Raw genomic sequence first — 27716 nt, forward strand, 5'->3', positions numbered from 1 at the left:
TCCACATCTCTGTTAGATTTATAATGTTAAAGTCTGAGTATTTCCTACCTCATCTGTCCCTTCTAGATTGCAAGCAGTTTTGAGGGCAACGACTCTGTTTTTACTTCCAGTTTTATTGAGATGTAATAAGTTAAAGGTGTATACCATAATGGTTTGATTTACATGTACTGTGAAGTGATCACTGCAGTAAGTTTAGTTAGCATCCACCCTCTCATATGGATACCATAAAAAGAAGAAGCAAAAACAGACCAGAAGTTTCCTTGTGACTAGAACTCTTAGGATTTATCTCTCAGCAACTTTTCCACGTATCCTACAGCAGCGTTAGCCACGGGCATCATGTCATACATTCTACCCTGGTGCCTGCCTCTTTATCTTCCAACTGGAAGTTTGTTCCCTTGGACCACCTCCCTTCGGTTCCCCAAGAACTGTGTTTGAATCATTGCTATTTTGATAATGCCTGCTGCAGAGTAGAGACAGTAAATATAAATGTTGATCGAAAGCCCAATGAATGTATGCATGAATGAATGACTGAATAAGGAGCAGCACGAGCTTGTGGTGATGAGCACGCACTTTGGAGTCAAACAGTTCCGTGTTTAAATCTTGGCTCTAGCAATGATTAGTATTGTGACCTTGGAGAAATTACTCTTAAACCTCAGTTACCAAACTTCAGAATGGGGCAAATAGAATTTAGCTCAAAGTAAACTGTTGTCAATGTATACTGACAAGCAACAGCTAGGGCTACATATAACTCAGTCTTGTCACTCAGTTACTGTCTGCTTAAAAGCTATTTTGGAATGAAAAGACAAAATTAAGAGACAATGAAATGGTGTTTTCATAGATGAATTTATTAACAACAAAATCCTCATTAAAGGTCCCCTGGGTGCAAGGCACTATACTAAGACTTGTGGAGAAAGTAAACATAAAGCAGGCCTACGGAGGGACAGAAGGAGGCTATTTTAGAGCAAAACTCTCAAATGACAGATGCTCTAAGAGAGGGATCAGAGTTTAGAAGACGAGTTCATTTGTCGCTGGGGGCAATGAGGAAGGCTTCCTGAAACAGGTGGCATTTGGGGTGGACCTTGAAGGATGGGTGGGAAGATGTTCCTGGCACTGGGGGAGGGAAGAAGGGGATGGATGCAGCCATGGGAAGGCAGAGATACCTGGGAGGGAAATGGGAGGTCGGCTATCCTATTGATGGTGTTGCCTGCCCTGGAAGCTGCAGCCCCAGCCCCTGAAAGTGATGGTTGGTGGCCTCTACCACACAGGACAATATGCCCTTGTTTTCGGCCTCATGAGCCACTGGCTCTCTGCCCCAAAGAGGCCATCAGACTCTGACTGCTAAGGCAGAGACTGGCTGGCTGGCGCTGTCGCCTCAGTGCCCCCAGCTCAGCCGCCCTGCTCTCTCGGATGGCTTCACCTGGCCCTGCGGACACGCCGTGCGGGCTCCCAGGCGGGGCTGATGGATTGTGTCCGCAGAAACAGGCGCGTGCCGCTGGAAGCAGTGCGCAGAGTTAGGGAAGGACTAATGAATCTCATCACAGATGGCCAGATGGTGTCATTGAGAATTAAACCGCCTGCGGATGAGGGTGAGGATCATACACGGGGCTGTCAAGGCGGTTTGCAAAATATTTCATATTACACGCAGTAATGAAACTAGTTGCTTAACAAAATCAGTGAACTCGGGAATCTTTTTCTGACACCGAGAGATGGAGTTAATGCCATGGCCGCCGGCCGGCATGCGCGCTGCTCTTGGTGCATTTTCCCCACTGGGCTGTGGTCCTGCGTAAACCATGGTTCTGGGGCACCAGGCTTCCTGAGCTCCTCCATTTACTAATCTGTGACCTCAGGCCATTCATTCAACCTCCCTAAGCTACAGTGTCCTCATTTGTAAACTGGCAGTAATAGGCCTGCTATGGTGCAGGCGAGTAGTAAAAGAAATGCTGTACACAATAAAGAACATCTCCGTGTGAGCAGCGCAGCCCGCACTTTCTCCCCAGATACCAGCAGGGCTTCCTCTCCCATCTTCAGTTCTTTACTCAAGAGCCACCTTCATTTGGGTCCACCTCTGACCACCGAATTAAAACCGCCCCCCCCCAACATTCTTTATGCCCTTCCTGAGTTATTTTTTCGCTATAGCTCTTACTGCTACTGCACATGCTACCTATTTCTCTATTTATGTTTCCTGAGTGTCTCTTTACTGGAATCATAAGGTCCAGGAGGTAGTCTCCCCAACGCCCAGATCAGTGTCTGGCCTGGAATACCGACTCAGTAAATATTTACTGGAAGGGGGGAGTGAGCCACGTCTGCTAACTTGGAACTACTCTCGGCCCAGTCCTATCCTTTGGGGGCCCTGTTTGGGGGACATTTAGACCGTCCGTTGGCACCCGCACCTGCAAGCAGAAGGCAGAACTGAAATTGAGGTAATTTCAGTAGCTCATGATGGAGGACCCCGGCCTTAATGAACTTAAACCCAACGCTGAGGATTTCTCATAAATCACATTCGTGTTACCCCACTCCTTTCTCAGCTCATCAGTCAAAACTGGCCTGAGGGACCCACTGTAGAGCTGGGGAGGGTGAAGAATTCTCTGATTCCTTTTCCTTTCCCCGCGGAAAGCTCTTATCCAGACAGCGAGGGGCAGCGTGAGCAGGGCGGGGCTGGGCAAAGCTCGCCTGCTCTTGGCCTCGGCGGCCCCGGGCTCCGGAGGCGGCCCCCGCGCCCCTTGCCGCCTGGGCTGCAGGTCGGGAGCGCGCGTCCCCGCCGCACGGCAGCGCCAGGAGCGACTCGCCGAGGCCCCGGCAGCCGGAGGAGGTGGAGGCGGTGGCGACGCTCACGCACCTCGGAGGAGCGGTGCCCGCGGGCCGGGGAGCGCCAGCTGGTAACCGCGGGCGGGACGAGCGCCCTGGGCCACGCCGAGCCGCGGGACGGGGGTCGGGAGGCTGGGGAGAAGGCAGTCGGGCTCGATTGGGTTTGGCGGTGGTTTTTAGTTGGCGGGGGTGGGGGGTGGGGTTGGGAGGATGGGAGCGGGAAGGGGAGAACCGGGGCTTGAGGGTGCCCAGGGGAAGAGTGAGACCCCGTGGAGATCACCCAAGTTTAAGACCTTGCTCGCAGCCCGCGGACGCAGCCGGTCCGGAAAGGCTGGAGGCGGTGGAGCTCGCGGCTAAGGGCTTGGCCGGGTTTCCTCCTCTCCGCTGGGAGGGCCGTGGGACACCTTCTCCAGCCTGTGAGAAAACTTTCCGCGTCCTGGCCTGCTTGCCACCGCTGTGCCCTACAACGGAGAGCCCTTCTGGGCGCGGGGACCCTGCGCGTCCAGGGGAAATGCGCGGTCGGTCGCTGGCCCGGGGTGCACGTCCCCAGCAGCGGGCAGGGTTCCCAGAATCAACCGTGGCTTGACAGTTAATTCATTTCGTTAGCACTAGGGAGCCTGCCCGCAGGTCATTTTACTGATGAGAGGGAAAGAGCGGTTTCATTTTTCTTTCTTTTCCATCCTTTCTGCATAATTAATTGAGGAAGACAAAAAGGTTGCCTCGTTAGAAACTTGTTTTGAGGCTTTGTGGCTTCCGCAGCAGTTTAGAAAACTTGAGGAATCCCAGCTATTACCCAGGATTTAATCTCATGACAAAAGGAAACATTTCATGGTGTCCTGAAAGCAAAGGGAGCTTGGGGGAAATTGTCCATGCTACCCCAGGGGAAAGAAGGGAACTTCCATATATAAATCCTCTTAAAAACCCCAAAGGTAAGTGGTAGTATTGCCAGTTTGCACATGAAAAAAAAATTAGGTTGAGATATGAGAGTTTTCCAACCGAATCCTCCAGTCAATAGTGGGAAGTAGGGGTCTGGAAACTAGTGAGGCTAGTGTCCCTTAGGTACACATGGGGTGCATTACCAAGAATGCAGGCAGGAAAGTGGCCTGGGCCTGCCAAGGGTAAGGTCCAGAATGGAGAGGCTACTGTGAGCTGGGGTGCCCACATCAAGGAGTCAGGCTCTGATCAGGATGATCATGCAGTGTTTATGGAAGATGAGATGATATCAGCAGGTTTAGGAGAAGGCAGAGTTGCTCCCAGTTTATTTCCTGTGCTCCTGGGAGCACAGAAATAAGACCCCCTTAAGAGGTCTTGAAACCCAAGACTGGGCTGGGTTGCTCAAGGCCCAAATAACAGACACCCTAGAGCAGTGTAAGTGTTCACAATCATCTTTCAGCAGGCTCGATAGAGGAGCACTGAACCAGACTTTTCAGAAGAGGGAAATATTGAATCCTGGCAACATTCCAGAGCAAATTTTTAAGGGAGAAAGCTCAAGACCACCTAGGAAAGGATTTGCAAAGACAATTTATACCAAACTAACTTCTTTCTCTCATCTAGCAACTTACCCGGTTGCTTTGGGGCATGCCATATCCATCACTTTTCACATGTGGATTATGACTCGTTAGGGTGATATGAATGTAGTGAGTTGCACCAGCATTTTTTAAAACACCAAATTAAATAGAAGGGAAGGGAAAACATCAGAGTGCATTGTATATGTAAGGGAGAGTACTGTTTTGTGAAATACGAGTGTGTATTGTTCTGTGTTGTTTATCCTGCTGCCTCTGTGGGGGTGTACTCACCTCTCCCTGGCTGCCCCCATTGATCCGTCTAGGCTCACCCCTCTCTGCTCATGGTGGGGGTCACCTTTTACCGTGCAAATTATATCATCTGTGCATTCTAGAAAATGTAGCCTTCCTCCGCCCTATTTCTCTAGGCCTGATACTTTGCCAATGAGAATTCCTCTGAATCCCTTATTTTTGACCTTTTATTTATTTTTCTAAAGTTTTTAATTCCAGTTAGTTAGCATACAGTGTAATATTAGTTTCAAGTGTGTAATATAGTGATTCTGCAATTCCATACATCACCTGGTGCTCATCACAAGTGCCCTCCTTAATCCCCATCATCTATTTCATCCATCCCCCCACCCCCTCCCCTCTGGTAACCATCTGTTCTCTATAGCTAAGAGTCTGTTTCTCGGTTTGCCTCTCCCCCTGCCCTTTGCTCATTTGTTTTGTTTCTTAAATTCCACATATGAGTGAAAGCATATGGTATTTGTCTTTCTCTGCCTGACTTATTTCGCTTAGCATAATACTCTGTCTAGTTCCATCCATGTCATTGCAAATGGCAAGATTTCATTCATTTTTTTTTTTTTTAAGATTTTTATTTATTTGGAAGAGAGAGAGAAAGGACAAGCAGGGAGAGGGGCAGAGGGAGAAGTAGGCTCCAGCTGAGCAGGGAATCTGACTCAGGACCAGAACCCAGGACCCTGGGATCATGACCTGAGCTGAAGGCAGACACTTAACCAACTGAGACACCCAGGCGCCCCAAGATTTCATCCTTTTTTATGGATGAGTAATATTCCATTGTATATATACACCGCTTCTTCTCTATCCATTCATCAGTTCATGGACATTTGAGCTCTTTCCATTGTTGATAATGCTGCTATAAATATCGGGATGCATGTATCCCTTTGAATTATTGTTTTTGTATTCTTTGGGTAAATACCTAGTAGCGTGATTACTAGATTGTAGTAGATTCTATTTTTAACTTTTTGAGGAACCTCCATACTGTTTTCCAGAGTGGCTGTACCAGTTTGCATTCCCACAAATAGTCCAAGAGGGTTCCCTTTTCTCCACATCCTCACCAACACCTGTTTTGTTTCTTGTGTAGTTGATTTTAGCCATTCTGACGGGTGTGAGGTGATATCTCATTGTTATTTTGATTTGCATTTCCCTGATGCTCAGTGATGTTGAGCATCTCCTCATGTGTCTGTTAGCCATCTGTATGTCTTCTTTGGGAAAATGTCTGTTCATGTCTAATGCCCATTTTTTAATTGGATTATTTGTTTTTTGGGCGTTGAGTTTTATAAGTTCTTCATATATTTTGGATACTAACCCTTTATCAGATATGTCATTTGCAAATATATTCTCCCATTCCATAGGCTGCCTTTTAGCTTTGTTGATTGTTTTCTTCACTGTGCAGAAGCTTTTTATTTTGATATAGTCCCAATAGTTTGTTTTTGCTTTTGTTTCTCTTGCCTCAGGAGACCTATCTAGAAAAGGTTGATTCAGCCGATGTCAGAGAAATGACTGCCTGTGCTACCTTCAAGGATTTTTATGGTTTCAGGTCTCACATTTAGGTCTCGAATCCATTTTGAGTTTATTTTTGTGTGTGGTAAAAGTGAATGGTCCAGTTTCATTCTTCTGCATGTAGTTGTCCAGTTTTCCCAGCACCATTTGTTGAAGAGATTGTCTTTTTCCCATTGGATATTCTTTCCTGCTTTGTCAAAGATTAGTTGACCATAGAGCTGAGGGTTCATTTCTGGGTTCTCTATTCTGTTCTATTGATCTATTTGTCTGTTTTTGTGCCAGGACCATACTGTTTTGAATACTACAGCTTTGTAATATAGCTTGAAGTCCAGAATTGTGATACCTCCAGCTTTGCATTTCTTTTTCAAGATTGCTTTGCTATTCAGGGTCTTTTGTGGTTCCATACAAATTTTAGGATTGTTTGTTCTAGCTCTGAAAAATGCTGTTGGTATTTTGATAGGAATGTGTAGATTGCTTTGAGCAGTAGGTTGCATAAAAACAATAATTGTTCTCTTTTCATTTCTTGGAGTCATTTTCAATCTCTTTCATCAGTGTTTCGTAGTTTTCAGAGTACAGATCTTTTACCTCTTTGGTTAGATTTATTCCCAGACCAAACCATTCCTGGCTATCTCTTCATTTTTGGTGCAGTTGTAAATGGGATTGTTTTCTTAATTTCTCCTTCTGCTGCTTCATTATTAGTGTATAGAAATGCAACAGATTTCTGTACGTTGATTTTGTATCGTGTGACTTCACTGAATTCATATATCAGTTCTAGTAGTTTTTTGGTAGACTCTTTCAGGTTTTCTACATAGACTATCATGTCATCTGTGAAGAGTGAAAGTTTAACTTCTTCCTTGCCAATTAGGATGCCTTTTTATTTCTTTCTGTTGTCTGATTGCTATGGCCAGGACTTCCAGAACTATACTGAATAAAAGTGGTGAGAATGGACATCCCTGTTGTGTTCCTGATCATAGAAGAAAATCTCTCACTTTCCCCATTTCGGATGATATTAGCTGTGGGCTTTTCCATATATGGCCTTTATTATGTTTATTATGTTGACGTATGTTCTCTCTAAATCTACTTTGTTGATGGTTTTTATCAGGAATGAATGTTGTACTTTATCAAATGCTTTTTCTGCATCTGTTGAAATGATCACATGATTCTTATCCTTTCTTTTATTAATGTGATGTATCATGTTGATTTGTGTAAATTGAGCCACCCTTGCCAGCCCAGGAATAAATCCTACTTGATTGTGTTGAATGATTTTTTTATTGTATCATCAGATTTGGTCTGCTGAGTATTTTGTTGAGGATTTTTGCAACGATGTTCATCAGAGAAATTGGCCTGTAGTTCTCTTTTTTTGTGGTGTCTTTATCTGGTTTTGTTATCAGGGGAATGCTGGCCTCATAGAATGAATTGGAAGTTTTCCTTCCATTTCTATTTTCTGGAATAGTTTGAGAAGAATAGGTATTAACTCTTCTTTAAGTGTTTGATAGAATTCACCTGTGAAGCCATCTGGCTCTGGACTTTTGTGTGTTGGGAGTTTTTTGATTACTGATTCAATTTCTTTGCTGGTTATCAGTCTGTTCAAGTTTTCTATTTCTTCCTGTTTCAGCTTTGGTAGGTATATGTTTCTAGGAATTTGTCCATTTCTTCTAGGTGTCCAATTTGTTAGCATGTAGTTTTTCATAGTATTCCCTTATAATTGTTTGTATTTTTGTGGTGTTGGTTATTTCTCCTCTCATTTGTAATTTTATTTATTTGAGTCTTTTTCTTTTTTTCTTGAATAGTCTGGCTAGAGGTTTATCAATTTTGTTGATGTTTTTCAAAGAACCAGCTCCTGGTTTCATTGATCTGTTCTATTTGTCTTTTTAGTTTCTATATCATTTATTTCTGCTATAACCTTTATTATTTCCTTCTTTTTGCTGGCTTTAGGCTTTGTTTTTTGTTCTTTTTCTAGCTCCTGTAGGTGTAAGATTCGATTTTTATTTGAGATTTTTCTTGCTTCATAAGGTAGGCCTGTTTTGCTATAAACTTCCCTCTTTGGACCGCTCTTGCTGCATCCCAAAGGTTTTGGACCATTGTGCTTTCATTTTCATTTGTTTCCATATAGTTTTTTTTATTTCTTCTTTTATTTCCTGGTTTGACCAACTCATTATTTAGTAACATGTTATTTAACCTCCATGTATTTGTGGTCTTTCCAGATTTTTTCCTTGTGGTTGACTTCAAGTTTCATAATGTTGTGGTCAGCCTAATATGTGATCTCTTCTGGAGAATGTTTATTTTTGATCTTCTAATGTCTTCAGTGTGACAGTGACTTGGCTAGGTGCTTCCTAGTGTAGTCTCCTTTACTTCTCACAGCTAGGTGGCTGTTGCTATTTTACATTTTACAAACAGGGCTTCCCAAAGCTAGGGACATACAAATAATTCAGTCACTGGTCCCTGACTCCCATTATGGATGCTCCAAAGTGTGTCCTGCCTTTGCCAGAAGCATTTTACAAAGTCTCATTCTGTCCCTAAGGATAAAGTAGGGGAAGAGAGGATGTACAACAAGGCTCTGTCCCTGTCCCTGCACCTCTGGGTATTACTCATCAGGAGAAAGATAGAGGGGACATTTATCAGAGATGTGGCAACTATAAATCTAGGAGGATACTCCATGAGACACATTTTGTATCTGGACAAGAGACAATAATACAGAAGGTTGAGATCTCAGAAGGTTGAAGTTCTAGCCCTGCATTTAGGTTCACAGTCAATTTAAAAAGTAAAAGATGGAGTGGCCCCACTGGGCAGCAACTCACGTGAAAGAAAAGAATCCCAGGGATTTCAGTGCTGCACCCCCTCCGCCCCTGCCAAGCTCTGAATGGACCATAATGTGAAGTAGCTTCTCAGTAGCAAACTTGGGTTACACTGACAAGGACAGACCTTTTTTTTATAGACATTTGTATGGAGCTTATTATGTGCCAAGCACATTTATGAGTGTTTTGTAATTTTATCTCAATCCCTGTATCAACCCCATGAAGTAGGGAAAACAATTAATCACCATTCTCATTTAACAGATAAAGAGGCTGAAGCACAGAAGGTTTAAGTAATTTGCCTAAGATTACATAGCCAGTAAGTAGTAGAGCGGGGAACCTGGGCCCTTAACACTACCATCTACCCCCAACCTACAGCGACTGGATCAAGGGAGCCCAGAGTCCCTCCACATAGCGTCCCCTTCTGGTGGCCCCTTAATAGAGGACAGAAACTAACTTTGCAGCATCCAGAGGCGGGGAAGATGACTTGGATGATGAGGGTCTGAAGACGAGGCCATATGAGGAACCGTGAGTGTTTAACCTGCCAGAGAGGAGCCTTGGCCAGTTATAAGGCCAGTCCTCAGATATCTGAGGAAGACGAGTAGTTATGTTCCCAGTATCAGATCAAGCCAATGTTGGGTGATCTTGTGTCAGAACTGGGACAGGATTCCCCACCAGTGAGGGAGTACTGACTTGTATGTCCCTAAATGCCCCTTTCAGTGTTCAAATTCCTCAACTTTATTAGGTAGATAAGAGTAAAATGAACTTTAAAAATAACTGGAAATTAATAGTCTATCCTAAACATTTGTACATGTGTGTATGTAAATAGGATACTGAATTAAAGTTTTGACTGAGCCACACATTCAAGTTATCTGAAATTCCAAAGGAAAGTGCTAGACCACCAAGTAGAAATTTTAATGTAGCTATTTGAGAACTCTTCCATAAGTCACAAACCCCATTGGCTACTTCAAGAATATGAGGATTAAGAGAGGTGGTTGTGTTAAAGAAATTTATTTGGAAAGATCATTTCCTTCATCCCAAACCTAGTGAGGGGGCCTTTTGAGGAACCACTGGTTCACCTGTAAATGCGTTTCCTGCATTTGGCGCTCATGTGGTGGCCTGGGCAGTAGGATCACCTGCCTTCTCAGAGTTCGTTAGGGCAAAAGATGCTGGAGGATTTCCTGCGGGCCAGATAGGACCATGTGGGAGAGAGGACTGGCCTGGAGCCACTGTAAATTCAGCCCAAGAGTGAGGGCACCCAGCAGCTAGAGTTTCCAGAAATCCAGAGGCTAAGGTAAAAGTGAGCAGTCAGCTGAAAGAAAATGAATATCACGAACGCACCCATAAACAGAGTGTGTGAAGACAGTTAATACAGTCCTGTCCTCCTACTTTGATCTTGTTGGGGTGAGAAACTGGCCGGCAGTTGCACATAAGGTAGAGAAAAAGAAAAGAGGTCAACCTTCCCCCAATCCCTGCAGGAGAGCAGCGTACAACAGGATGTCGCTGGCATAGGCCAGGACATTTAATGTTATAACCAGGATGGAGTTTCTTTTATTTCCAGACTGCAGACTGCACATTTGAATTCTTTTGGAACTTTGAAGTGGTTGCTTGAGCAGAAAAGTCATGGGATCTACCCAAGTGTTCGTCTGAGGACAGAGAGGATGAATCCACTGAATCCATATTTAAAGGGCAATGGAAGAGAAGAATAAAATTGGCATTTGATCAGGTCCCACAGTTGTGCCAGCTCAGAGTATGGATTATATATGCTTGGGTTGAAATAGTAAAGAGTAATGGTCTGTTCGCTTGCTGTTGCATGCACTTCAGACTTGGAGGTGGGAGCATTTAGAAAAGGAAAGAAAGTGTTTACTTGCCCAGAGTGCAAGGGAGTCAGGCTTCAGAAGACTGGCTCGTCAAATAAAAACACAATAAATACTTGAAAGAAAATACCCCATAATATCAGAGTTCTCAAGGGTCCATTAGTCTCTTGTTAATGGTTGAAGGCAACTTTTGCACGTGATCACCACATTACCCCAAAGTCATGACTTATCTTCAGACATTCCATAGCAAACAGTCAGGAAAGAAATTGTTTTTCCTTAGGGACTTCAGGCCTATGGGACATGTTCAAGGTTTTATTATTTTGGGGACCAACTTTCAAACAGGATGGTCATGTTATTTTTGGCTTATCTCAGGGTGCAAAGTGACTTTTCTTCTTGACTGGAGAATAAGAAATGCTTAGTCCTATTAGAAAGAGAGTAAAGTATGCATTTTTGGCTTCTCCTTCCTTGCAAACGTGATTCTTCTATCCATTATGGTGTTGCTGAGATGTGAAGTAAAGAAAAGCAGAAGTTGAGCATCTTTTTATGAAACGCTAAAATTATGGGTGCTAAAGTCTGGGTTGAATTGTTGCTTGTGTCTCTGTTACCAAGATCTACGGGATGTTCACCTGACTAGAGAACACTAGTAAATTTTATAACCCTTCAAGTGAAAATAATTTATAAGCTTCAAATTATTCTCTTCAAAGATGCCTTTGTTTTCCTCACGTCCTCGGTAACAGCAAAAACAACAATTAAAGGCAAAGGTGGGGCAAGCTGAAGGAGCTGCTTCCTACAGGTCAACTCTACAGTTGCCTGGTTGATCAAGAAGGAAAACTTTGAGATAAGTAAGGATATGTGGGTGTATATAGCACCTGTCTTTCTATAAACCTTTGTGCAGATTTTCCCCCAAAATATAATTCTCTTGTGTGAATCAAAAAACAAAAAACAACAACAAAAAAGGAAAGACACAGATGAGGATCTGGAGATCTGGAAACTGTATCATGTAAACCGACATATATTCCTACCAGTGCTCCTCTAAAATCTCCATTAATTTACCTCAACAGGAGAGGATGGTTAACCCGTATTTCTGGGCACCTGAAGCAGAGGCCAAGGCTACCAGCAGCAAGTCTGTGTTTATCTTGAACATTCATCTGATATTTGCAGTTTACTCTATAACGTATCTGTACTTGTTTAATATAAAAAAATCATCTTTCAAGTCTTCTTAAAACTGATGCTCCAGGAGGATGAGCCAGGTATGTCCCGAGACTTGGGGGGCTGACATCCCCAGTACCTAGGCAGGCAGAGCGGGGAACAGGCTTTCTGACCCTCCCCGTGGTAGGTTCCCTCTGGCTCTCTTCCGACAGGCCCCTCCCTGCAGATTGAGGAGGCCCCGGGGAGCCTGGAGCCTGGCTGGCCTTGCTCTACCAGACTACCTTTGCTTATCATCAGGGATTGTAGGAGGTTGGCAGTGGGTAGGGCAGGAGGAGAGACTAGAAAAGACACACCCCTTAATTTCAGAATCCCAGCCTGAGGAGGATAAGACAATCACTAGAAAATTTAGCCTTCTGGTGGCTCTGTCTGGAGCCCTTACATAAACCTCTGCTTTAGTTTACATTTCCTTTTCCGTGGAACAGAGATATTGAAATACCTGGTCCTTCTCCTTTTGGCTTGTGTTGTCAAAAAGAATGATTCAGCTTAGGGCTGTAAAGAACAGTGTGTGCTGTTTGGAGACAGCATGAGCAATAAATACAAAGTTGGCTTCTTTGCCAGATCATCCTCAAAGTGATTTAAGATATGGCCAGTCTCACTCTCCTTGGCCCTATTATGCCAAGTGTTTCCCAAACTCTGCTAATTAAGATGGAAACGGTGCTTCTTTCCCTAGTACTGTTAGAATGGTAATTCATCTGGCTGTGGCGTTTTACGGTAGCAGCTCTATAAATCAGCAGAAGAGTTCGGTGAGAGGCCAAGTCTGATCCTGAGGGAGTCTGATTTTATACTCTCCTTACTAAAGTGAGAGATTCAGGTACCCCATGTGACGGGATTTGAAGGAAGGGACACAGTCGTCTTGGGCTTGGGCGGGACTCTGTGGGGGAAGTGGTGACTGAGCTCTATTCTCAAAGGTTGGCAGGCATCCTGGGTGGGGGGTAGATGGCAGTCCAGGTTGGCAGGTGGAATAGAGTGGTCAAAGGCTCAGAGGACTGACTGTCTTTGAGCCCTCCCCAACCTGGCTCCTTTGCTATAAGGAGCCTTCCTTTTGTGATGAGCCTGTTCACCTGTTGTCTGCCTGTGTCATCAGGTTTTTGTGTTGCACCTTAATCTCCGTGCGTGTGTATTTGAAGGGGTGACATTCAGCAGAGGAGAGTTTAATTTCAAAGACAAGCCCAGATTCTTTGAGGGCACAGGCCTTGACTTTTCAACGTCTACTACATCTTTCGTAGTTGAGCTCATGGTGTTTAAAATACCCTCATTAGGCTGAATTGACCCATACTAATTTTCGCATGTACAAAACTAGCGCTCTTTCTTCTTGAAAGACATGTTAATGGGAGTGTCATAAATGTATTTGGTAAAGATGACATATAGTGGGATAGATTAATAACATTTTAAAAATGGTTTTATTTGTTGTTTAGTTATAGTAGAAGTGGTTGGTATAATGTAAGTCATTTTTAATGGACTTTCTAGGACAGTGTATTTAATTCATCTAAGCTGTATTAGTTCTCTAGGGCTATCATACGGAGATACCAAAGACTGAGTGGTTTAAACGACAGAAATTTATTTTCTTACAGTTCTGGAGATTGGAAGTCCAAGATCAAGGGGTCAAGGTTGGTTTCCTCTGCGAACTAAGGGAAGGATCTGTTCCAGGCCTTTTTCCTTGGTTTGTAGGTGACCTTCCTCTTGCTGCCTCCTTCACATGGTTGTCCCTCTGTGCCCAGGTGGCCTTGGTGTCTCTCTGTGTCCTTCTCACTTCCTGTAAGAACACCAGTCAGACTGGATTAGGGCCCACCCTAATGGCTTTATTCGAACTTACTTTTTTAAAGACCCCGTCTTCAAATATAGCCACATTCTGAGGTATGCGGGGGTTAGGGCTACAACATACAAATTTTAGGGGGACACAGTTCAGCCTGTGAGAGCACCATACCTGTATTGCATCGTATATATACACACTCACGTGCACACACACACAGTTTTTACAAATAGACACACATCATTGACTTTGTGATGCAGATGGAAAGCATCTTGGTAGTAAGTTACAGAATCTTAGGTTCTGTAGAAAAAAATCTCACCACGTTCCTTTCAGTCCTTTCCTTTGCTTTCAGAGAGAATGAAGATGTAAGCTGCTTCAGGCAGCTAGCATGTGAGTGCAGTGGACAGAGGCAGTGTGATGAGCACCCACATAAAACTATCTGCTTCCTATGAAAATGTTGGTCAGGCTGCCACCTTCCCTTTCTTGCAGAGGGCCACCTTTCCTATGAGATTATCTCCTCCTCACTTGGAAGGTGCTTCAGATGACTTTTCTTATAAGGATGCTAATTATTAATAATAGTTATTTTCAAAAAATGTCCTTATTTGGCAAAATAAAAATGTCAGCAGTCCCGTTTCCCAGGTCCACGAATTCTGGCTGGTCTCCAGTTAACATTCCCCAGAGACTAGAGCTGGCGTTAGGAGATTACATGCTTCCTCTTTGTGACTTTATTATTATTTTTTTAAGTTGTATTTATTTATTTGAGAGAGGGAGAGAGAGCATGCGTGTGAGCTGGGGGGAAAAGGCAGAGGCAGAGGGAGAGAATCCTCAAGCAGAGGCCTCGCTGAGTGCAGAGCCCGTCAGGGGGCTTGAACTCACATTCCTGAGGCTAGGACCTGAGCAGAAATCAAGAGCCAGCCGCTTAACCGGCTGGGCCACCCAGGTGCCCTGTCCTCTTAGTGACTCTAAATGTAATCCACAAGAATGCTCTGGAAGCTTTGGAACCGTAACTGATACTGGACTTCTGCTGAAATGAGGTTGGCTAATGACAGGGACTATAGAAGGTGAAGCTGGTCACAAGGAGAGCTTGGGAAGCGGTCAGTGCATTTCCGGGACTGGTGGAGGTAAGAGGACCGCAGTTAGGGCAGCACCCGTATTCTCGCAGCTGCTGCCCATGGCTCTCTGCGGCACGGAGAAGGAGGATTCCCCACGGCCTAGACAGAATGTTCCTTTAACATGGAAAGGAATCGCCACAAAGTCTCTCAAAAGAGCAGAGCTGAATACAACTTGAAGGTTGGCCATAGAGGAAGGACCCCCCGGCCCGGGTGAGGGGGGCCTGGATGTCCCCAGGGGGGGTCTTTTGTTTTGGGGAGCTCTCAATTACACTTCCCTCAAGGACATTGGGTGGGAAGTGCTGATTTTTATTATTTTCTTATTAAGAAAGTTCTTAGAACTTTAAAAAATTTTGGTAAAATGTATATAACATAACCTTCACATTGTTGTGCAACCATCACTGCTACCTGTCTCCAGAACGTATTCATCATCCCAAGCTGAACCTCTGTATCCACCCAATAATAACTTCCCATTCCCTGCCTCTCCCAGCCCTCAGCAGCCACAATTCTACTTTCCGTCTCCATGAATGTGAGTACTCTAGGTACCTCATATAACGGCAGTCATGCAATATTTGCCTTGTGTCTCTGGCTTATTTCACGTAGCATCATGTTTTGAAGGTTCATCCATGCTGTAGCGTGTGTCGGAATTTCTTTTTAAGGCCGAATAATACTCCACTGCATGTCCATACTATATTTTGTTTATCCACTCATCTGCCAATCTATATTTGGATGGCTTCCATCTTATGGCTATTGTGAATCATGTTGCTATGGACCTTGGTGTACGAATATCTGTTGGAGTCTCGGCTTTCAGTTCTTTGGGGAATATTCCCAGAGGCGCAATTGCTGGGTTATAAGGTGTCCCATGGTGACATTTTCAGGGAGCTGCTGTATCGCCTTTGGTAGCAGCTGCACCACCTTACATTGCCACCAGCAACACACGAGGGTTCCAGTTTCTCTACATCCTTGCTAACACTTACGTTCTGGTTGTTTTTTTTTTTTTGTTTTTTTTTTTTGATATAACAGCTATCCTAATGGGTGTGAAGTGATATCTCATGGTAAAGCACTGCTTTTTGATAGTTGGTTTTTTGACTTGACTCTAGTACTTTTAAACATACTTTTTGTGAAGGCTCCAGAATAGGGCAAAAATAAATGGAAGTATCAGGGACCCAGCAAACCTTACTGTAACAGAGTGGTCAGCTTGGGATTCCACTGATATGCTCAATATGCCTGGAATTCCTTGAAGTCCAGACCAAGGAAAGCAAGATGTAGAAAGAGGTGGGAGTTAAACTTAACGCATTTCTGGGGTGGGACCTCAACCCGCCACAGGAGTGGCCTCACTTTGGCTACAGTAGGACATCCGTGTTGGGGTATAGGACAAGCAATGTAGCATCCTGTGGTGGGGTAGAGGAGTAGAGCCCTGTTTTATTATATTACATAACTCCCTTGCCCTAATTCCACAGTCATCAGTAAATCTTTGGATCTTCCCAAATCATGTGAAGCATGTGCTCTGGTCTCCTTGGCCATTTTATTCCTTATTGTAATTCACCAAAATTGATGCTATGGTTATAAATCATTCTCCTACGTTTGGTCAGTGTGACTCAATTCATTACCTTTCTCGCCCTCGGAGGACTGTAAAAACCCAGCTTGCTAAATTTTCAGAGCTGGGGCTGAGGTGCAGTTGCTGGGCACAGCGTGCCTGCCTTCCCCACGCCTACCTCCCATCCATGCCTCATCTCTCTTTTTGGAAAATCCTTTCCAGATGGAGGCTTCGCAGCTTCTTTCTGGGGTGTTTTTTCCCCTCCGTGTGGGTATGATGTTCTTCTCCCTGTCCGACTGAAGTTTCTGTTAGAATGGGAGAACTCTGCTCTCAAGTTCAGGGTGGAGTAAGAGAACGAAAGAAGATAATTCGGGCACCTGGGTGGCTCGGTGTTAAGCGACTGCCTTCGGCTCAGGTCATAATCCTGGAGTCCCAGGATCAGGTCCTGCATTGGGCTCCCTGCTCAGCAGGGAGTCTGCTTCTCCCTCTGACCCTCCCGCCCCATGCTCTCTCTCTCTCTCATTCTCTCTCTCTCTCAAATAAATAAATAAAATCTTAAAAAAAAAAAAAAGAAAAAAGATAATTCTATGGCTTCTCCACAGAATGAGAAACTGAATCAACAAGTATTTATTGCCTTTCTGCTATGAGCCAGGCCTTGTGTGAGTTGCTGGAAATACAGCAGTGAGCAAAGCAGAGGAGGCTCTGCCCTGTTGGTGCTTACGGACAAGACACCGGAGGGAGGAGAACACCACTGGAGGACTGGTCCATGTGGTCCTAGCATCGCCTGTACTACGGTGTGATGCAAAGATCTGTTGCCATCTCCAGAGACGTCTCCGAAGGGCTCACAGATAGTCATTGTGTCCCAGCACCTAGTAGTTTGTGCAGTAACCGTTTGCTGGACTGAACAGAGTCAGGAAATGCTAACTTTAAAAATTACTTTCTAGTCTGTTGACTACTCTGTGGCTGCCCAGGGCATAAGTGAAGGAGCTGGATTTAGGAGTCCAGACCACTGTCCTCTTTGAGGTGCCAGCAGGTAGAGGAAGGATGCCCACTTGTTAATTAAGCATCTCTCCATTTCAGATGTTGACTGAATATTTATCTGCACAAAATATGAAGTCCTGTTTCTGGCTTTGGAAGTTGTTCTTTTATTGGCCTTGATTCTGATTTTAAGACCGGGGTAGTCTTCAGGCTTGGGAACACATGCTGTTCCCTGTTTTGCTCCTGGAAACAAGTTGCCACTGTGCAGCAAAGATGTGGGGATAGACAGGCAGACGATGCATTCAGAATTTCTCTGTTAGCTGTCATTCGCCATATTTTTGAGGTCTGCTGGGTAACTGAGTACTTTCTTGGAAATACCCAGGAACAGCATAAAACTTGATAGTGTGAAGAAATGTGGGAATATATCCATTTGAGAAGGGAAGAGCTGTGTGCGTGTGGTGTGTGTGTGTGTGTGTGTGTGTGTAATATCTCTAGGCTGAACTGAATGGCCAGAGATGCAGACTTCAAAAGTAAGATGCACGCTCAAGTCAAAAGATAGTAGTTAGGAGGAGAAGACTTCAAAATCCCAGAAGCAACACGTCTTCAACTGGAAGAAATAAAAATCCACACTCCATGAAAGAAATTGCTGACTTAAAATGGATTCACAGAAAAGGAATCTGCAAACTTGAAAATTAAAGAAATGAGTAGAAGTGGAAAGTAGTGGCTCACACAGAATCTATAAAAAGGAAAAGTACACTGGGGGAAAATGTCTGCCTTTTTTAAGCACTGCCCTGAGAGGAGACCACAGAGGCTCTGATTTTAGAAGGGAAAGCATACTTCCTTGCTAGGATGTGTTGCCTTATGGAAATGCTTTAGGAAGACCCAGGGGCTCTGGTCTATCATGAGCCTGACTCATAGCTTGCAGACTCTCATCTGATCTCTGTGTGGTCCTACCCCACTGAGATGCGGGTAAGCTGAATGCACCATTAGTCTTCACTTGGGGGCCTAGTCACATCTCTGTGCAATGAGGGGACTAAGCTTCTAAAGCTGCAATTCAGAACTTCTGACCTCGGGTCCTCAGCTGCCAGAATGCAGCCTAGTCAGGCTTTACGTTTGGTTTCTCAAATGCCTTTGCTTGGAGAGAGAAAGGGTGATGGCTTACGAGAGTGACTTCTCTGTGTTTTGCTGGGGACAGTTGTTCCTAGGAATAGAAGGAAGAAAGAGATGAGTACATGAGACCTAATGAGACCTTTATGGCCCAGGCCGGAACAGAGGTTGGCGTCCTGGCTGGCATGCCCACAATTGGAGTTTGGGCATTGAAGGTAAAGAAGATAGTGTGCAACTGGGACTTTTGATCTGAAATCTGAATGAGTCATTCAGTCTTCCTCCGTGCATACTGGTTACTGTGGGGCTTTAACAAGGTCTCCGGGACCTTGGCCAGCAGCTTCTCCGAGTGCCCTTCTTGCTGTGCTCTCAGCCGTGTATGTGTGTGTGTGTGTGTGTGCGCACGCACTCATTTTTTAGGGTGTATAGGCATCTTTTGGATCTCTCCTTAATGTTCTAGTCCTATGACTGAACTGGTGGTCACTGGGAAAACACATCTGCTGATGTTTATACCTTAGTATGGAAATCAAGGTCCAACTTCAAGGTAATAGCCCCCTTGGCACGTGTACCCATCATGGCCCTGCAAGGGTGGCCGTGAAGAGCCTTTACTCACTTATATTAACCTCATGAAAAGCAACTTCTTCCAGAGGAAATGCATCCTAAGCAAGCTTCCTGGAGGAGCAGCTGAAAGCATGCCTGCCAACAGCAACAATAACGAAAAATCACAACTGTACCTCAAAACCACACCTGAAAGGGAGGTTAACCTTCTCCATGTGCGCATGTGGTAGTTTAGGCCAAGGCCTAGGATTGGAGGAAACCCAAACTGAGAAAGCACGGTTAGCAGGCCGCAGACACCTCTCAAGGCTGATATAATGAAGAAATTGGGCAGAGAGATGTGGGGAGGGGTGCTGAGGAGTCCCAAAGGCACAGAAGGCAGCCGCTTGGCTGAGCCCCGCACTTCCAGTTTGCTGGCTTCAGGGGCTAGCAGCTGCCTGCTCTCCGCAAGCACCCCCGTGAGCGGGCTGCGCTGCCCACTGCCTCTCCCACCCCGGGAGGTGGGGGGTATGGCCCAGACATCGCTTCCTCCCTGTAATGCAAATATCAGACTCTGGGGCCGGCTGCCCGGATGTGCTGGTATTTTCCAAACGGTGAGTCAGTGCCAGCTTCTGTTTCTGCAAAACTCAGACAGGCAACTCGGGGCTTCAAAAAATGGGCAGCGTACAAAATCCGGCCAGACGCCAGCCTTCTGTTTATCTCTTGTCCTTGTGTATTTGGGGGCCCAAGCTAATCAACTTGAGACTTGGATGAAAACGGTTGCCTCATGGGCTTTTTCAAGGGCGCTAGGTGACTGCTTGAGAGGGAAGGCCAGAGACGCTGGCCCCCCAGTCTAACTGGGATTCAAGAACCTAGATGAAATAGTGAAAACAAAAGCCTCCCCCCACCCCCCGCCCCACCCCCTGTTATCTAAAAGCTACCAAAATGATGGCAGAAGTTGTCTAGCATTTCATTCTGCTTCCCTGGAGAACCGCTGATAGTCTGGCTCTGCTCTTCACTCCCTCTTGTCTCCAGGTCAGCACTTTGCTCCTCTCTTAAAGGACGGACTTTCCACTTTCAGGATCTCTGCACATGTGACTTGTATGACTCCTTGCTCCCTAGCCATCCCTAAATAGTTCATGTAGATGAACAGGAATGGTATAAGGGAGAGTAAAAGAAGCAATGAAAAAACACTTTCTCAGTGGTGGGTAAGGGGTTGAGATTTCTTTCTTTCTTTTTTTTTTTTTTTTAAGATTTTATTTATTTATTTGTCAGAGAGAGAGAGAGCGAGCACAAGCAGGGGGAGTGGCAGGCGGAGGGAGAAGCAGGGTCCCCGCAGACCAGGGAGCCCAATGTAGGACTCGATCCCAGGACCCTGGGATCATGACCTGAGCCGGAGGCAGACGCTTAGCCGACTGAGCCACCCAGGTGTCCCAGGGGTTGAGATCTCTTGATGTCTGATGTTTTGTACAGACATAGTTTGTTTGCTAGTTCCTGGCCAGCCCTGTGAGGGTGGCCCTAATGCTTCTTTCTGACCCGAGAGAGTCGCGGGGAGACCTGCTGGGCGCGTGGGCCTGGGCAGCCACAGGTGGGGCTCACCGTTAGGTACCGATGTGGAGAACAACTTACACAGAGATTGGAAAACACTCCCATCTTTATTTCCTTCAGTGTTTTATGTCCTTTTTGCTATTTTTCTGTTGTCTATTTCGATACTAGATGAAGTCTAGGGCCTCCCTCTGCAGTGCTTATTACACTGGCTGTAATACCTGATTTCCAATAAAAATGAGATGATCAAACCAGACTTCATATTATTTTCCTTAAAAAACAGGAGAGATTCTTACCATATTTTTGACTTGATGGAACAGCATGAATCCCATGATGCATATATTTCTCATTAAAACTTTTAAAGCATCTAAATGAATGCCCTCTATGTTATTTTTTATTACAGTTTTATTCATTTGTCTAGGGCACACAGATAAATGAACCCACATGGTGAGTTTGATAGGAATTGGCTGGCAGGAGAGTTGGTGATGCTTGAAGAAGAGGCCTAGGCTTTTCTATCCCAGACTAGCATTTCTCAGCTTATAATGATAGTGCTGGTTACTATGTATTGATCTTAACTGGGTCCTGGCTACCCAATACTTCGTGTAACATCACATTTAATCTTTACAGCAACTCCATAGAATAGGTACTGTTATCATCTTCATTTTCCTGATGGGAAAACTGAAGCTTAGATCTTCCCCGCTGCACCCCCCCGACCCCCCATTGCTCTAAAGGAGGGCTAGCCAACTTTTTCTATAAAATACCAGAAAGTAAATGTCTTAGGCTTTTGGGCCATACTCTCTCTGTTGCCACTACCCAGCTCTGCTGTTGTAATGCTAGAGAAGCCATAAAAAAATACAAAAACAAACAGGGGTGGCTGTGTTCCAATAAAACCTTATTTATGGACTCCAATATTTGAATTTCGTATAATTTTATTATATCACAAAATATTATTTAAAAAATTATTTTCCAGGAGCACCTGGGTGGCTCAGACAGTTAAGCATCCAACTCTTGATTTCAGCTCAGGTCATGATCTCAGGTTGTGAGATTGAGCCCCGCATCAGGCTCCATGCTGGGTGTGGTGCCTGCTGAAGATTCTCCCTCTTCATCTGCCCCTCCCCCCTGCTCGTGTGCACGCAGGCACGCTCTCTCTCTCTCTCTCTCAAAAAAATTGTTTTCCAACCATGAAAAATATAAAAACATTTTTCACTTGGAGGTTGTATAAAAACAGGTGGTAGTCCAGATTTGCCCACCCTAGTGTAGATAAGCATAAGCAGGAAAGGAGGAATGGGTTACAATGGGCTGGTGGGAGGCATACTCTTGCCAGAGGGAAGAGCATGTGTGCAGGGAACACAGAGCAGGAAGTCTCCAAGGAACTGCAGGAAATGCAAGCATGGTTTGATAGGGTATGAGGCAAGATAAGAGGGGACACTAAGACCTAAGTCATGACCTTGTAGGACCTTTCAAAGATTTTGGACTTTGTCCTTAGAGCAATGGGAAGCCATTAAAAATATTAAGCAAAGGAATGAAAAGGACAATTTTTTTTTTTTTTAAATCACTGGCTGATAGGTGAAGAGTGGATTACAATTGGTCAGTAAGAGTAGAAGCAGAAAAACTAGTGAGGGAGCTTGAGAAGGGGGCCAGGTGGGTGATGATGGTGTCTACTAGTGACTGTAGCCAGAACCATTTCCTGGCAACATATCAAATGGAAGTAGAGCAAATGTGAAGACCCTGGTCTTCCAGCTTCAAATCTAGTATCTTCCCTGCATGGTGTGAAATTCTTAAAATTCTCAAATGCACATTATGTTTGTCTGAATCTGCCATTTATCTCTGAACCCTACACCTGAAGAGCTACTCTTCTCTCACAGACACAATTCTTTCCTTCTGGAGGAAGTGCTCATAAACAAGCATAGTGTTTCTTAGGTTTGCGTTATTAGTTTTCATTTCCTGAGGAAATTTATTTCATCAAGGGAAATAATCTCTTATTCAAATAATAAAAAGACCAAAGATAATACTGTGGTAATGGTTTTATGTTATTTTTGTGCTGGTGTTAGAAAGGCTACTGAATACTTCCTTGAAGGTCAGCTTTTCTTAAAATTTGTATAGCTTTCTTTTCCAAATCAGAAACGGTACATTCTCGTCTCCCTTTGAAGGAATGATTTGTCTGGCTGGGCACTCACAGTAACGCTCCAGTTCTGATACTAGCCTCTATCTCTGGATCAGAGCACACTATCCTTTGAACAATATGATACTGAGGGGTTAGAATCTGTTTCTGTGGGGTCCAGGACTGGGGATTAGGGAAGAAAGGAAAAGGGAAAGATGAGATTTATGCCTTGGAGCAGATGGTGCTGGAGATTTATGCCTTGGAGGTGATGGTGATGGTGATTTTGCCTCAACTTCTCTGGGGGGTGGGCCCTAGAGGCAGCAGTGGGTGATACTGACCCAAGGTGGGTAGAAGAAGGGGAATTTCAGAAAGTTCTTAGGGGTGGGACCCAGTGGTTGTGACTTCTCAGTGAATCTTGGTTTTGGCTGATCTTTCATTCAAATTTTTCCTTATATTCTATTTGTTACTTTGTATTCTTTCCCCAATATAAAGCAAGGTCCGTAGGGTCTGTACCTGTATCTCAAGCATCTTCTCCATCTCATAATGTACAGTGTCTTGCACACAGTAGATGCTCAATATTGAATACTGGCTCTCTTGATTTGTCACCTTTGGCATCCATGCTGCGCAGCGCAACCTCTTGTTTCAAAGGAGTCAGAGTTTTTAAATCTAAAATCATCACAAAGAAGACACTCGAGACATCCTGAGAATAGGACAAATTTTAGAAGTAAGCAGTAGGCAAGATTCAGGCTTCCACTGAGGATCTTCTCCCATTATGGGGCTTTTGTTGACCTCTTTTCTCTTTGCCACCCCACTTCATTAGCCTTTGGATGCTTGTCCTTATTTTTGCACAGCAGGTGCTCCATATATGTATACTGTGCAAGTTCACTTCTGGTACCGATTTTATTTATTCTCTGTAGACTCTGCATATTCACATGGTATAGGTGGTGGGGCTGAAGTTGTAAGCTCAGAGACTTTGATATACTCTCTCCCTTCTTCTCTTCCTTCATTTATCAGTTATTGAAAGTTGGTTATGTGCCAGGCACTGGGTTAAGTCCTGGGGGACAGCAACAAAAGAAGACATGGTGTCTGATTTTAAAAAACATTCCAGTCTAGCAGAGAGATAAAAGGAAACAATGGCCACTTGGTGTGAAGTATAGGCAGCCATTGAGGACCTCACCCTGACCTAGTGGATGGGACCTCACTGATGCCTTTGCCTTCTGAACTTCTGAATGTGGTCAAGAGCAGGTAGAGTAGCTGTGCAGTTGAGGATGAATTAACAGGCTCTACACTTGTCTTTCTCCGTTTGTGCAGGGTGAAGATGTCTGCCCAGAGATTAATCTCTAACAGAACCTCCCAGCAATCTGCACCTAATTCTGATTACACCTGGGAATATGAATATTATGAGATTGGACCAGTTTCCTTTGAAGGACTGAAGGCTCATAAATGTAAGTCTATAGTTCCCCATTGTAAATATAATGTATTTGTCTTAACCTGTGAAATCCCCAGTGATTAATTTTCCTGAACATTCTTTTTACACAACTCTGTTCTGTATCCCCCAAGTCCCAGAAAACACCCCCTTCCAAACACAGGCTGACTGCTCAGGGATGGTATTACATGAGTGACAAAGAACTTGAAAGGTTCCCTTAGTGGGGGACCCTGAGTCAATGTCATTCTCAAACTGAGATTCTTTTTAAAGTATTAATCATTCCAGCTCTCCCGAACTGTGTGAACATTTGGACCATCAAAAATATGTACAAAAGGAAAGTCTGGAGCTATTATTTGAAGAACCTTCTTTTGTAGCTCATGGTCAACGGCATCCTTTCAGCCCTGCTGGGTTTCTGGGGCTGTAGAGAGCAGTCTATCTGTGTGCATTCATAATGATGGACTGGAATAGCCTGCAACCATTCCTAATTCTGCATGATAGGCATAAATTGTGCTTCATGTTATTGGAGTGATTAATAATCCAGCACAAAGCAAGGAAAGACAATTCTGTGCAAGGTTACTGTCCAACTCGAGTCATATAACTGCATGCTCCTGGTCAGCACGAAGCATCTGTCTTCCAGGAACTACTGCCCATTCCCAGATCCTGTTGTGGTTACCCAATAAATATCCCAGAGATGTTTGGTTGTTTCAGAATGAATATCCATAGCACGATAAAAATGTTAGGTTCTTAACTGGTTCAGCTTTATGGGACACCTTAGGAACTAAAAGAAAGATTAGAAATGGAGATGCAAATATGGCAAAGGAAATACTTTTGCTCTTTTAGTATTTCCTGGGTGCTGCCACTCTGATGTGTGTTGGCGTTCATGATGCCCCACATTCACCTGCTGCTCCCTTGTAAGGAAGGCTTTCTAAATTTTGTTCAGCTTTCTTGAGGTATAATTGACAAAATTGTAATATATTTAAAGGGTACAAAGTGATGATTTGATACACATATACATTGTGAACGGATTCCCTCCATCGAGTTAATCGACATACTCATCACCTCAGATATTTCCCTTCATTTATTTATTTTTTGGTGAGAAGATTTAAGTTCTACTCCCACAGATTTCAGTTATATAATACATATTGTCAACTATACCGACCATGTTATATGTTAGATCCTCGGGCCTTATTCCTCTTATAACTGAAAGTTTGTACCTTTTACCAACCTCTCCATTTTCCCCACCCCCAGTCCCTGGCAACCAATTTTCTACTCTCTGTTTCTATCAGTTTGACTTTTTTTTGGTTCTTATTTCACATAGCATAATGCCCTCCAGGTTCACCCATGTTGTCACAAATGACAAAATTTCCTTCTTTTTAAAGGCCAACTAATATTTTAGTGTGTCTGTGTGTGTGTCTGTGTGTGTGTGCATCTATGTAAGTGATGGACACTTAGGTGGTTTCCATACCTTAGCTATTGTGAATAATGCTTCAGTGAATGTGGGAGTATGGATATCTCTTCAAGATAATGGTTTTGTTTCCTTTGGATATATATCCAGAAGTGAGAATGCTGGGTCCTAGGTAGTTCTATTTTTACTTTTTTGAGGAAACTCCATACTATTTATCATGGTGGCTGTACCAATTTACATTTCTACCAGCAGTGCACCATGATTCCCTTTTTTCCACATCCTCACCAGCATTTTTTATCTCTTGTCTTTTTTGAGAATAGATGTCCAAACAGGGATGAGGTGGTATCTCGCTAAGGTTTTGATTTGCATTTCCCTGATGATTAGTGATGGTGAGCACCTTTTCATGTGCCTCTTGGCCATTTGGATGTCTTTGGGAAATATCTATTCAGGTCTTTTGCCCACTTTTTAATTGGGTTGCTTTTTGATATTAAATTGTATGGATTCCTTATATATTTTAGATATTAACCTCTTCTCAGATATGTGCTTTGCAAATATTTTCTCCTTTTCCTTTTGTTGGTGCCTTCCTTTGCTCTGCAGAAGCTTTTTAGTTTGATGTAGTCCCACTTATTTATTTTGTTTCCGTTGCCTTTGCTTTTGGTATCAAATCCAAAAAATCATTGTGAAGACCGATGTCAAGAAGCTTGCCCCCTATGTTTATGATTATTATTTTGAACTCTCTGTCAGGTAAATTGCTTATATCTATTTCATTAAGATCTGGTTTTGGAGATTATCTTGTTCTTTAGCTTGAAATATATTCCTCTATTTCTTAATTTCCCTTGACTCTTTGTGCTGGTTTCTGTGCATTAGAGAAAACAGCTACCTCTCCCAGTTTTGAGTGGTCTTGTGTAGGAGATTGACCTTGTCATTCAGCCTACCCTGGGCTCCTAGTTGCCTCTTGAACTTTTATGATTGTCAAAGCAAATTTCTTTGTTCTCAGTGGTTCCCAGTATTTGAGGGTGTGTCAAGACCTGCCTGTGTCCCCAAGGGGAAGATTGTGGTCGACACCTACCTAGATGCAGCCTGATTAGAAGCCAGACCGTTAGGCAGCAGCTGGGGAAGTATGCAATTAAATCCCTGCCAGGGAGAAACTAGGAGATGGAAGTTTGGTAGGAGGGGCGCAGGGCTCCAAGAGCACCAGGCTCTGGGGGTCCTAAACAGACCAGGTTTGGCCACTTGCAGCTGACAAAATCCAAAGGCAGGGAGATGCGTGCTGGTGGAACAAGAAAGGAATTTATTTCAGTGAGGCCGACATTGGGGTAGTTGGCCCTAGTCTGACCCTAGAGGAGAAGAGATAATCATGGAGAAACAGGATCATACCAGTAAAAGCCATGCCGTCAGCTTTCTGCTCTGTTTCATCCCATTTATTAACGGTCAGGTTGAAGGGAAGTTAGTTTATTATGACACATTCCATTTAGAATTCCCCTTGGCAATTTACTCTACTCCTTTACTATAATGATCTCTAAATTGTACAGTTCCTAGACAGGACAGAAGTGGCTGCTGGGCTCTGTTAGAAACACCTTTGGAAGGCTTCTCTTGGTTTCCTTAACCAACTGGCATCATTGGAGTTTCACTCTCTATAAACCTTTATTTTGAATCCTTCTCAGGGAAGGGTGCTTTGGAGAGGGCCAGGGGCTCTGCTTTCCCTGTTTGACCGCCATGGCCATGTCCGTGAAACTTGATGTATAAATAAAACTGCAAGAGTGTTTGGATATTCCTGGGAGGAGATGGGAATCTCTGATATTCCCCGAAAGGGGCTCTGCGTAAGAAAGTGCCCTAGGGTCAGGCCATGTGGCAGAGGATGAGGTAGAGGAAAACTAATGGAAATAATTAGAGGAAGCAAAATTCCGTTTGAAGAGGAATGTGAATAAACAGAGCCACTTAAAGCATATTGTGATAGGAAATGTAGATGCCGTGTCTTTAAGGAAGCATTTGGAAATGCTGTTGGATCACTGACATTCTCAAGTTCTAACCATAGCCCTGATCCTCCCTAGTCTGCTCCCCTGTGACTTCAAGGGAGGGCCATGACCTTCTCATGCCCCACATTATTGCTGCCTTTTGATCAGCTCCCTGGGGCACTAGAAAGGCAGAGAGAAGGAACTAGGCTGGGTTAAAGGCACCCTTCCTCCCTCCCTGCCCACCCTGAGCTAGAGAAGTGAAAGACTGATGGGGATCCAGCCATGTTTGCAGTGTGAAAGCTGTCCTAATGCGAACACCTTCCAATGTGAATCAACATGACCAG

At 44.2% G+C, this 27716-nt stretch overlaps 1 protein-coding gene across 1 annotated transcript in view; it reads left to right on the plus strand.

The window, feature by feature from the left end:
* Positions 1-2825: 2825 nt before the first annotated feature.
* The window catches only part of MRAP2 (melanocortin 2 receptor accessory protein 2), a 44199-nt gene continuing 19308 nt past the window's right edge, over positions 2826-27716 (plus strand). Inside the window, exons 1-2 of the mRNA XM_045866033.2 lie at positions 2826-2876; positions 23898-24031. Coding sequence (XP_045721989.1) covers positions 23905-24031 — 127 coding nt within the window. The 5' untranslated portion in view covers positions 2826-2876; positions 23898-23904. The remainder of the gene's footprint in view (positions 2877-23897; positions 24032-27716) is intronic.

Source organism: Mirounga angustirostris, unplaced genomic scaffold (genome assembly GCF_029215605.1).
Source record: "Mirounga angustirostris isolate CCGP_5_RB_7025 unplaced genomic scaffold, mMirAng1.0.hap1 SCAF_8, whole genome shotgun sequence".
Taxonomy (NCBI): domain Eukaryota; kingdom Metazoa; phylum Chordata; class Mammalia; order Carnivora; family Phocidae; genus Mirounga; species Mirounga angustirostris.